The sequence below is a fragment of the Apodemus sylvaticus genome, chromosome 20, assembly GCF_947179515.1.
Source record: "Apodemus sylvaticus chromosome 20, mApoSyl1.1, whole genome shotgun sequence".
NCBI classification, from domain to species: Eukaryota; Metazoa; Chordata; class Mammalia; order Rodentia; family Muridae; genus Apodemus; species Apodemus sylvaticus.
In genome coordinates this window covers 2,310,480-2,322,655 of record NC_067491.1, presented here as the reverse complement: position 1 = coordinate 2,322,655, position 12,176 = coordinate 2,310,480, and the positions used below count along the sequence as shown (strand labels likewise).

General features: G+C 55.9%; 1 protein-coding gene across 2 annotated transcripts; it reads right to left on the bottom strand.

Moving 5' to 3' along the window:
- Nucleotides 1-213: 213 nt before the first annotated feature.
- On the bottom strand, nt 214-11,847 carry Theg (theg spermatid protein). 2 transcript variants are annotated; one of them, XM_052165262.1, is made up of 8 exons: nt 10,278-11,847; nt 9,741-9,860; nt 9,414-9,485; nt 8,517-8,578; nt 7,803-7,872; nt 6,872-6,989; nt 2,953-3,112; nt 214-512 (listed from the first exon to the last, which is right to left on the bottom strand). In XM_052165262.1, the coding sequence occupies exons 1-8, from the start codon at nt 10,565-10,567 to the stop codon at nt 274-276; spliced, it is 1,131 nt and encodes a 376-aa protein (XP_052021222.1). In that variant the 5' UTR covers nt 10,568-11,847; the 3' UTR covers nt 214-273. The 2 variants fall into 2 exon arrangements, with proteins under 2 accessions (XP_052021222.1, XP_052021223.1); XM_052165263.1 differs by lacking the exon at nt 9,414-9,485.
- Between the last annotated feature and the right edge of the window lie 329 nt (nt 11,848-12,176).

Here is a 12,176-nt window from a genome sequence, read left to right as displayed (position 1 = left end):
ATGGGTTGATGGAAGTCCTTATGGTGTGGAGAGGCAGCTACGTGGGAACATCTGGGGAGACAGGCGAGGGGCTGAGGCCCAGCCTCACGGTCTCTCGAGATGGAAATAAGAGGGCTGCACGTCGCAGGTAGAATACGAAAATAACATTATTATTGTCCTGCCCTCTGGTGCCCCGCCCGCCCCTGCCCAAGCCACAAAGCTCAGCGAATCACGCACACGGGCGAGGATGCACTTGCTGTTTACTGGGGGGTGGGCAGAGAGGAGGCCTGGCTGTCACACTTTCTTGGTGATGTGTTTGGGGGTGGCAAGCTCAAAAATGCGAGGAGACGCCTGAGCCACCAGAGAGGCTGGGGAGATGTAGTAGGGGTTGTACCCCTCGTTGAGGTCCTTCCGAATTTTGGGCTGGGCCAGGGAGATGATCCGTGAACTGGCCACCGCGTGCTTGGTGACATCCAGGACCTCCCACTGAGGACTGCGGTCAGGAACGCACTTTTCTGACAGGGCCTTGGGCGCTAAAGGGCAAAAGAGAGGAACAGCACCAGGCTCAGACTTCTCAAGCCAAGCGCCAAGCTGGGTCTGTCCATCAGCAAATGAGTGACAGATCTGTGTGGGCCACACCCACAGTGTCGAATTCAGAGCATGCAGCATCCACATGCTGGAGTATTACACAGCCATGAACAGGACTAAGGCTCTGAAACAACACAGCGTGGTTGATGAGGAGCTCAAGGACAGTTAGAGAACCAGACACCAGAGGACAAACAGCATGGGATTCCATGACAGGAAATGTACAGGGCAGGTGAATGCAGAGAAGGAGGTGAACTTAGAGGCGCCGAGGACTGGGGAGAGGACCGAGTCACTGCTCATGAGGGCAAGGCTTTCTTTTGTGGCAAGAAAATGTTCTGGAACTGTGTAGGTGATAGCTTTGGATAACTTTGTGAAGATATTGAAAACCACCTTTTAAGAGGGTGAACTGTGGAGAAAACATCTCATTTGGTCACGGCACTCGAAAGAAGGTCACAAGTACCAGGGAGAACAGGGTCTCTCTCCACCTGGGGAAGGGGTGGGGCCTGGTCCACTATACCTCCGGGGGTGCTATAGGGGCAGGGTATAGGAGAGACTGCACAGAGGCCCTGGGAGAGAAAGCAGAACCCTGTGTTAGAGAACCACGTGGAAACAAGGCTGTGGGTATGCCCACGAGTTCTCTCCCGAAAAGGTCCACAATGCAAGGAAAGTGCACCGTGGATGTGGCAGCGCCATCCTGCCCAGGGCCTGGCGTCCCGGGCTGAGACTTGAAAAAGCAAGGTGACCACCAGCAAGTAGTGAGAATACTGCATGTTGAATATGTTTCTGCTTTAACCCTAGGTGTGGCGTGTGGGGCTGCTTTGGACAGTCGGCGGCGGCTGACTGTTAAAAGGTTGGAAGAAAGCAGGTAGGGAAGGACGGGAGAAAGAACGCACACAGTAGCGCAGACCGATACGATACACCAGCATCCATATCTGTTTCCTGACTGCCGACACAGAGTGACAGCTGCCTCTCGCTGCTGCCCCACGGCAGTCCCACCAGGGTGGGCTGTCCCCTCAGGATGGTCAACCCTTCCTCGGGTGCTTTCTTTGGATACTTTGTCACAGCGAGAGGAAAAAAGCAGCTAGTAAAAATTAGCTAATAGCTAATACCCCTCAGAACCCAAGTGCCCCAGGCTAGATCAAAGCTCTAATAGCAAAGGTGCGATGATCTAGCGTCTGGGACTCGGTGGTCCCAGGGCAGGGGGCGTCAACCCTCCCTGGACTCAGGCCACTGAAGCTTTCGTCTCTTTTTAAAAACGATTTTATTATTTAATACGCATGCGCAGTATTGCCAGTACGCAATTCTGCGCACCGCATGTGTGCACGGTGCGGCCAGAGGCCAGAAGAACGCATCTGCTCCGGGAGCTGGAGTTACTGACGGTTGTGATTCACCATGTGGGTGCTGGGAGGAATCGAACCCCGGTCCTCTGGAAAAGCAACCAGTGCTCTTAACTGCTGAGCCGTCTGTCTAGTCCCAACATCTAGGTGTTTAAACCCTGCGAAGCACAGTGTGACAGGGGAGAGACCCCCCTCCTGCCCCACAGGACTGGGAGAAGCAGAGCTCAGATCCCACCTACGACCACACAGGCCCCATTTGCCCGTGGCCGGGCAAACACTTGGCAAGTAAGTGCAGGCCTGCAACTGTACCCTGTCACCCAGGGAGTCTGACCACCTCCTATACAGAGCACCTGCAAACTGTAAAGCAAAACCTGGGACGGAGACAGCTGGGAAACCCTAAAGGCCAGCCATCTGCTCCACGGACATCAGGCAAGAGCAGCCCAGACTCAGTGACTCTGCGAGCTGCTGGCCTCTCGGGGCCAGCACACAGTGGACATTACGCAACCAAGACACACCCAGGCGAGCATCACGCATAGGCAGCGATTCGTGTGCAAAAAGCACGTAGACCACGCCAGGGATCCAGGGCCTGAGGTGACACAGAACGGGGAGTCCTGAGGCCACCAACACGCAAAGGTTACCAAACCCCGCTGGCCACTGCATACTGGAGGCGGGAGTCACGGGGTGGGGAGTGGTGCGCTCCAGGCACGGCCCACCGGATTCTGGCCTGGTCAGGTGCAGTGAGGGCGGGGGCCGAGCAGGGAAGATGCACGTGGACTTGTGCACCGTGTGTATGAAGCGTGTGGACTCTAGGTTGTGACGTTAGATGCTACGTTTACTTCCTTGAGGCTGTTGCTGCTGGCAAAGGACTATCCAACTTTCACACTAAAGGGAATCAAACAAGCAATCCCTCCAAAGCAGCCCTCACGCAGCTCAGCCTGGCTCCAGGATTCAGACAGCAACACGCAAGGAAGACACACAACTGGCAAGTGCGGGCTGCAGACCTGTCCCCCACCCACCCACCCACCCCGCGTCCGCGAGGGCGTCCACTCACTTGCCAGCTGAAGAAGGCGGTTGTAGTCCGACACGTAAGGCTTAGGCTTGGGCATAGGGTCCCACTCTTCCAACAGGGTGGCCGGGGGCCTGGGCTTTGCCAGCCGAAGGGTCCGAGGGGTGGGGATGGCCATCTGGGCTGCTCTGGACACCTGGGAAACCTGGAAACAGGAACAGAGGGAGACTGAATAGGTGAGGACTCGGAGCAGTGCGCAGAGCAGGCTCGCCCTGACTCCCATGGAGAAATCAGCTCTGCGATGTGTTCAACGGGCTTAGTAGCCAGAGTGCATCACGGGCTCCTCCAGGGACACCACAGAGGGTGACGCTTTCCCTGCTCTGGGAAGGGCACTCACTCCATAAAGCAAATACCAGACTTTTTTTTTTTTTTTTTTTTTTTTGGATTTGGTTTTTTCGAGACAGGGTTTCTCTGTGTAGCCCTGGCTGTCCTGGAACTCACTCTGTAGACCAGGCTGGCCTCAAACTCAGAGATTCACTTGCCTCTGCCTCCCAAGTGCTGGGATTAAAGGTGTGCACCACCACCGCCCAGCCAATACCAGAACTAATAATAATAGCCCCATGGCGGTGCACGCCTCTAATCTGGCACTTGGGAAGCAGAGGCAGATAGATCTCTCAGTCTGGGGCCAGCCTGTCTACAGAGTGAAACCCTGTCTCAGAATGAATAAAATAGAGGAAAAAACAAGCTGTGTGTGGACAATCACAGACTTGAAAAGACCCTGGTGCAAATGTGGCGGCAGAGACGCCACGCACAACCACAGGAGAGCAGCTCAGGACGCAGCTTTGAGGGGTTCCTGTGACCTCGACGTTCTGTCTGCCAGTGCACAGCGTGCGTGCAAAGCTGAATCCGCCTGATCGATGTGGGGCACGGGTTCAAAGGCTGCCACATAAGCCAATGACTGCACTGTGAATGCCTAACACACGGAGGAAGGTCAGCACAAAATGAGCTTCTGAGGTGTGAGAGGCAGGGCAACAGAGGCTGCTGCGGTCAGAGTCTGGCAACACCATGAGGGGCTGCTGACACGGAAAGGGGCGGGCCAAGGTAGGTACTTCCCTAAGGTGTGTTCTGTTTTAAAAACTACACTTTAATACGTTCTATGTCTATGTGGGACGGTGCATTACATGTGTGCAGTACTGTCAGTAGCCAGAAGAGGGTGCCAGATCCCTCTGCAACTGAAGCCGCAGCCGGTTGTGCGCCACCAGGGGCGCGCTGTGGGTGCGGTGGAGCCCAGCTCCTCCAGAGGAGCCGCCAGTGCTCCTAACAGCCACCTCACCAGCTCCGTTGTCCAAAACCTCGGAATTAGATCTGCGGCTGCCGCTCATGCCCCACCTTTGCAAAGCCTCTGCATTTTCCAGCCTGAGTCTTCCCCGCTGACCTCTAGCGGGTCCCCCTTTCTAGCAGACCCAGAGAGGAGTCTACACAGACCGGCAGCCTAACGGGACTTCTTGAGTTCTACGGCACAGTGCACGCAGGAAGACACACACCCAGCCCCGGCGGCTTGGTTTTGAGACTGCCTGAGTAACAGAGAGACAGGCGCAGCAGAGAGACTGCTCCAGTGCAGTGAGGAGACAGATGAACACGCAGTGTTAGGACTAGCAGGGATGGGAAGGTTTCCCGGCAAAGCCTGGGCCTGGCTGAGGCTAGACCTTCATCTGTTACAGGGGAGCAGTTTACAGGAGGATAGAAAGTTCCCGGTGGGGCCTCAACCCCAGGCCCAGGAACCTGAAGTCTCCAGAGGATCCCAGTGACCATGGCGGCCATAGGTCATGTGGATCCAAACGAGAAGCAAACTCAAAAGTCAGGACTGAGACGGGCAGGGAATTCCACACAGGCCACACTTTAATGGGCTTTTATCTGCTTTTGTGTGTTCTTATGTGACACATAGACACATAAACATGTATGGGAGCGTTTGATGGAGGTGGCACACTTCTGGCACTGTGAAACAGGGTCTCATGTAGCCCAGGCTAGCCTTGAACTCACTGAGTAGCCAAAGGTGGCCCCGAACGTTCAATGTTCCTACGTCGGCCCCCTGAGTGCCATGGACGACACCCGTGTGCCGCCACACCTGGCTGGATCTGGGGCTGGGGTTGGTTTTGTTCAGTGGTGGTGGTGGTGGTTTTGCTTCTTTTCTTTCTTTCTTTCTTTCTTCTTTTTAACAGGATCTCTCTACATAGCCCTGACTGTCCTGGAACCCATTGTGTAAACCAATCTGGATTCAAACTCACAGAGGTTCTCCCTCCTGCCTCTGCCGTGCTGGGATTAAAGGCGGGCGGGCGAGCGGGCACCGCCACCCTCGGCAGGTTTCTGGTTTGGGAGGTGGAGTCTCCCTGTGTGTTGGGTTCTAATAATTTGTCTTATTTGGGCTCCCAAAGCCGCAGCTCCCAGACCTGAGGGTCCCTGCCCCGGCTGCCTTCGACTGATAATAAAGAATTGTCATTGTCATACAGCCATTGGCTGAGCAGGAAGATGGGGCAGGACTTCTAGATTGTTCAGGCAAGGAGCAGAGAGAGAGAGATAGAGACAGAGACAGAGACAGAGACAGAGAAACACCATGACTCTGAGGCAGAGGCATTAGATTTAAGAGCTGCAGGAGAGAAACCATCCACGATGTAGGTGGAAAGGGCATACGGTCCTATGACGGGGCCAGCCAGAAGGTAACAGGGCAGCAAAGATAAAACATAGATTTACAAGGTGTTGAGCCAGGAATTCTAGAGGGAAGTGTGTGCTAGCTGCGGGGAGTGCCTTGGAGCTAGTCAAGGCATATCAAAATTAGGTAGTGTGTGTGTGTGTGTGTGTGTGTGTGTGTGTGTGTGTGTATGTGTGTGAGTGTGTGTGAGTGTGTGAGAGTATGTGTGAGTGTGTGTGTGTGAGTGTGTGAGAGTGTGTTGAGTGTGTGTGTGACTGTGTGAGTGAGTATGTGTGTGTGTGTGAGTATGTGTGAGTGTATGTGAGTGTGTATATGTGTGTATGAGTGTGTGTGAGTGTGTATGAGTGTGTGAGTATATGAGTGTGTGTATGAGTATGTGTGAGTGTATGTGTGTGTATGTGTGTATGAGTGCATGTGAGTTGTGTGTGAGTATATGTATGTGTGTATGAGTGTGTGTGTGAGTATGTATGAGTGTGAGTGTATGTATATGAGTGTGTGAGTGTATGAGTGTGTGTGTGAGTGTATGAGTGTATGTGTGAGTGTGTATGAATGTGTGAGTGTATCTATATGAGTGTGTATGTGTGTGTATGAGTGTGTGAGTGTATGAGTGTGTGTGTGAGTGTGTGAGTGTATGTGTGTGTGTGAGTGTGTGTGTGTATGAGTGTGTGTGTGAGTGTGTGTCTTCCATTCAAGGATCCAGAGAGCTCATGGGCAGGTGCAGCGACCCCCTGAGAGTTGAAGAAGTTGAACTAACTCAAGCCACCCTGTGGAGCCCTGCGTAGCCTAGAACTTGCTACGTAGACAGGGCTCAGAATCACAGAACTCTGTCTGCCTCTCGCCCGGGATTCAGGGTGTACGGAACCATCCTGGCTCTCCACCTTGCTGTTGGAGACTGCGTCTCTCACTGAGTCTGGAGTTTGTCCACTCAGCTAAGATTTGGATCAACAGCCGGGGGGGCCCAGATGGGCTTTAACATTATTAAAGGCAGGTCCAGGCAACCACACAGGAACTGGTCCCAGCCCTTGGGTGATGTCACTCCATCATGGAGCCCCAGACAGAGACCAGATGCTGTGGGGACTGGGAGGTGGCTTCGGTGGCAAGAGAGGGCGACAAGGCTCAAGAGCCAGAGTTTCTCAGATGACCCAGTGACCCCCACCCCCACCCCATAGAGGCTGTGCCCCATCCCTTCATCTGCATCCAAAGGCGGCTGTCCCCACTGTCCCAACCACTTAAGAGTGTGCGGCCAGCGGCACCTACCTCAGACATGTTAATGCTCCAGATGTTATTGCGAACCTTCGGGGTAGCCAGTTGCTTCAGCCGGTTAGTTGCTTGGTACTCCAAGGTGGACCGAGGGATAGGCCAGATGGGCGTGGTCCTAAAAGGCACTTGGGGTTCAGCCATCACCCCCACTCCTCTGCAGAGCTGTGGGTGACTAACTGTGTGTGCATGGTCCTTCCCAGAATGCTCCTGGGATAAGTGAGCCTAAAGACACTGGAGTACAGAATACCTCCCAGAGGAGAGATCCCGCGAAGGCCAAGAGAGGCCTCTCCCAGGTGTCCAGTCGAGAGCCTGAGGCACCCACCATCTTGTACTTTCTTTCTTAACCTTTCCCTGTGGCGAAGGGCCAGCATCCACTCCCATCAGGAGCCACGGAGGGCTCGGGAACTGACTACGCAATCAGGGTCATCTCCACCCGCCCTCTCCCAGAACAAATGCTGCCCCTCCCGTCCCCAGAAGGGGGGATGCAGCAGCTCATCCCGAAATCCACCCCAGCACAAGGGACATCACAGCCACATGTGAGCATGACTCCCTCCTACTCAGATGACAGTACGGCACTAACACACAACAGGGCTGCTCGTAGACAGAGGTGACACCGGTCCCGCTTCAGTCCTCAGAGCAGAGAGACAGCAGAGGCTTGCCCAAGGGGCTCGGAGGACTGGCTTCAGGAAGCACGAATGTCCTCCACACATTCCCACAGTCCTGAGTGTCAGTGTCACTCAAAGCCAGGCTGGTGGATCCCGGGGGTGGGGGGAGGGGGCTGCAGTCCCTTTGATCCCCAAGATCAGACAGCTAAGGGACAATGGCTAGAGCTCTGGAGACTCAACACCCGGAAGCAGGGCACGCTAAGGCCCTCTCAGGGTGAAGCAGGAACAGGCGCGGCCCCCTGCGCCTGCCCGCCCTCCCTCACCTGTTATTGTTGTAATACTCCTGGTAGAACCGCTTGGGCCTCGAGAGCTCCTCCACTCGCTGGGACACCGCTGGACAGAAATGGCCCCGGTCACCACAGCTACCTGGGGGCCCCAGCAGGTGCCACCCTCCACCCCAGGGCTCTACTCAGTTCTCCACAAGTCTAGGCATGGGGCACAGGCTAGAGACATGGGCAGACACTTGGCCAAAAGTGTCCTCAGCCACGGGCATAATACAACAGACATAATATAACACAGGCTCCCTCTTTCCCGGGGATGAACACAGGGGGCTCTTAAATTAGGTTTTCGTCTGAAGTTAGTGCTGGCCTAGGATTTCTAGGGTTGAAGTGGGGGCCATGGGTGAGTCTGGAGCCCCAAGAGAGGCCACCCTTGGCTACACTCATCCACAGAGGAGCTCCTGTTGAGAGCTTTATTTGAAGGAGTCTATGTGCTCAAAGAAGATGGACCCCATTTGGGAAGGAAGGTGGGATCTCTGTAATTAATATAAACACTATCCCTGACCAGATTCGCCTTGGGGACTGCCCTGAACCCCTCCCCCCTGCAATCCCACAGGATTCCAGCCACTCAGAGAGGTGGGAAAGGACAGGAGTCTTGAGAGTGGCCTAGGAAGGTGACTGGCGGCCACACTGAGTGGAGCCAGCAGGCCCTGCACCAGGCAGCGGACGCCCAGGCTGCCCCGGAGAGACAGAACCTACCAGGGACCGTGATGGTCAACGTGGTGTCCTCAATAAACCGCTCGGTCCAGTATACAGAAGGCCTGGAATACAGCCAAGCAACTCAGGGCAGGGTGCCCTGTGCCCTGTGCCCTGTGTCCTCTGCCCTGTGCCCGGTGCCCTGTGCCCTGTGCCCTGTGTCCTGTGCCCTCTGCCCGGTGCCCTGTGCCCTGTGCCCTGTGTCCTGTGCCCTCTGCCCAGTGCCCTGTGCCCTGTGCCCTCTGCCCGGTGCCCTGTGCCCTGTGCCCTGTGTCTTGTGCCCTGTGCCCTGTGCCCTGTGTCCTCTGCCCTGTGCCCTGTGCCCTGTGCCCTGTGCCCTGTGCCCTCTGCCCTGTGCCCTGTGCCCTGTGTCCTCTGCCCTGTGCCCTCTGCCCGGTGCCCTGTGCCTTGTGCCCTGTGCCCTGTGTCCTGTGCCCTGTGCCCTGTGCCCTCTGCCCTTTGCCCTGTGCCCTCTGCCCTTTGCCCTGTGCCCTCTGCCCTGTGCTCTGCTAGGGAAGGGAAGGCCCTGGAACAATGAACAGGAGGCTGGGGAACCAGGAAGGGCGGCCTGAGAAAACAGAGGACTTGGGGGAACAGAAGGTCAGGCTGGATTAGGACAGCAAGCACCAGGGGAAACACAGATTATCCTGGTGAGGCCCAGGTTCCAAGATGGGACACGTGAAAAAGCCAAGTGCGGCCTGGAGAGCCGGTCCCTTCAGGTAGACAGACAGCCTGCAGGCCTAGTGCACAGCAGGAAGACAGAGACAGGACAGCCCTAGCTCTACAGCCCTCCACCCCTAGAACTTGGTCCCTGGAGAGAAGGCAGCTCAGGTGTATCCTTGGAGCCTGGCATGTCCCTGACATGGGCAGGTGACAGAGGGAGGGGACACCCCAACTCACCAGTACAGGCAGAACTGCAAGTTGGTCTTGCGTGGGGCAATCCAGGCATAGCCCTTACAACAGCAGCCCGGCCTGCGATGAGACAGGGTCCCAGGCCCTGCCTTTGCCTCTGGGTTCCCACTGGCTCCCAGAGTCCTCTCTGTCCTCTGGGTACCACCCAAGGGTCCCGCCTCTGGTGCCTTGCCTGATGCCTCCCAACAGCCCATTTATTCTCTAGGTGTCCTGCCCAAGGTACCACAGGAGTGATGGGTTGGTGTCCGGTGCCAGAAGAGCACAGCAGGCCCTGGGGCGCCTACTGCCTCACCACCACATGGGCCCCGCCCTCACCTGTCTCTCAGACATTGCCAGTTGGTCTTGGGCTTCGCCAGCTCCAGCAGTCTCCGGCTCCTCTTTTTTCTGCCCTTGGCTGTGGAGACACTGGGAGTCCTCTCAGTGATGGACAGGTGGCTGCAAAAAAGAGTCTGGCATCAGGGCCTACTGGTCTACCTTGACGTGTCTTGAAGCCTACAGAGCAGTCTTGCTTGCCCATCAGCTCTGGGCCCCTGGAGCCTCGGCACTCTCTGTGAATGAGTTTGCCGTTGTCGCCCAGGCTCCACACTGTCCAGAAACTGAGCCCTGAGCCCACAGAAAGAGAAGAAGTCAGCTCCCACCCCGCCCCTCCCCCCCAGGGGCTTCTGGGAACAGGACACTCACTTCTCTCCTTGGTGTTTACCGAGTACCAGGACCCAGAGGAGGCAGCATCCCCTGCCTCTGGGAAGCTGGGGGTCTCCAAGGGGAAGGACAGTGGTGGTGGCCAGGGTGGTCTGGGGGGTTAGCATCTGCCTCCTTGGCACCTTCCTGCCCACTAGGTTTCCCACCACTCACCTCATTTCAACCACTTCCACCTCCAGGTCTCGTCGGAGAGAATCGTCCAGATTGGAGGCCTCCGGGAGCTGCTCTTCCCCAGCCATCTCCTCTGGGGGAATCTCCTCCTCTGGGTCTTCTGTGGTCCTCCCTGTGGTGGCCTTGGAGCCCTGCAACCAGTGGCCCTCAAAAGGCGCACTCTGAAGGTCCAAATCGTCATTGTTCTGTCCCTGCTCTGACCCGCCCAGAGTCTTGGCCTCTGGGATCGAGTTACTAAGTAAACTGGCCCGGTGTTCACCAAGTTCCCCCATGTGTGCGGCCTCCTAACCCTTTAACCTCACTCCCTCGGCACCCAAATGGACCTGTGGTTGCCACAGCAACAAGAGAATGCCCACCCACGGATTCTGAGGGCCCCATTCCATCCCAGTGTTGGTCTCTGCACAGCTCAGGGCCTCCCCCTTCATGTCTTTCTTTTGGAGCGGAGGACAAAAGGTGGTGACAGGGTCTCACTATGTAGCCAAGGCTGGCCTCAAGCCTGACTTCCCCCTGCCTCAGCCTCCTGAGGGCTGAGAGATACTGCCCATCTGTGCTGGACTGCAGAGTTGAGCCTGGATTCAGATCTCTCAGAAGGCTGTGCCCCTCCAGCGGGTGGGTTTACGGAATCCACGGGGATCTCCGGGTGTGAATTTTTCCCCCTTCAAGGATCCACAAGAAAGAAACCACATCTCTGCTTCCTGGTTATGATCGGGCGTATCTTTAATGTCTGTTGCTCAAGCAGCCATTCTGTAAGCACAGGGCCTGTTAATCTGATGTCAGGTGAGCTTCCACACACAGCGCCCTCATAGATGGCTCCTGCTCCCCTCCTCCCCCTCCGATGGCTGACTCTCGGGTCCTCACAGCTCAGGGTCCTATGACACACGCAGGCTGAGTTATAAGTACCTTCTTGGATCTCACAGTGAGATTATGGCTGTGACAGAGGGCACTGCCAACACAGCCCCATTTCCAGCCTGGGCACATGGGGAACTGATGACAGAGGACAGTGGCCCCCATACCGTGACTGGAGAGACTTCATGTCCACTTCACTGCTTTTAAAAGGGTAGGATGGACGTGAGGTCATGGAGGCACGTGGGAGGGGCAGAGTCCCAGAGACCAGGGAGACGAGGAGGCAACACCTGTCCAAAACTCACAGCCAGGGCCAGACCGACGACACCCCAGCCTCTGACGATAGGCTGGCTAACCTTGACTTTCAGTCTTATTTGGATCTTGGGTAATCCAAGACCAGCCTGGCTGACCTCTGAGGGCATCTCCAGGAGGGACTAAAGGAAGACCTTCCCCCAGAGTGGACAGTACTCTCCAATGTCTGCGCACTATAGTAAAATCAGGGGACGTGTTGCCTCCTGGCCTTTGCGTCTTGCTGGTGAGTGAGTCTGCTCTGTTGTTGCCACCACTGCTGCCACCTTCCCTCACTGATATCAGAACCCAGTGTTTTGCAGCTTTCCAGGGTGAACTGAAGACCAGTGGTTCTCTAGGAACCCGCAGGCCTTCCGTGGCAGATTGGGACTGCTAAGGTGTCCAGCCTTATGGACTAGACAGCTGCCAGATACTCAGCTGCTGCACAGTATAGATAGGTAGTCATTGCTGGACTACCCAACCTATATCCTCCTGTAAGCCAGTCTAGTAAATGCCTTCCCTTCCGATACCCTGGAGAGGCCTGGCTAACACATAAAAGGTTGTGGAACTAGAGCCATCGCAGGCCCCAGGAACTATGGTGGTGAATGGAGGTACATTCTCCAGCTTGGATTTTCCAGGCAGGAAACAACATAGATATAGAAAATAGTCTTGCTGAATGACGGGGACGTGACTCAGCAGTTAAGAGTGTGCTGCTGCTTAGCTGGACGGTGGTGGCGCACGCCTGTAATC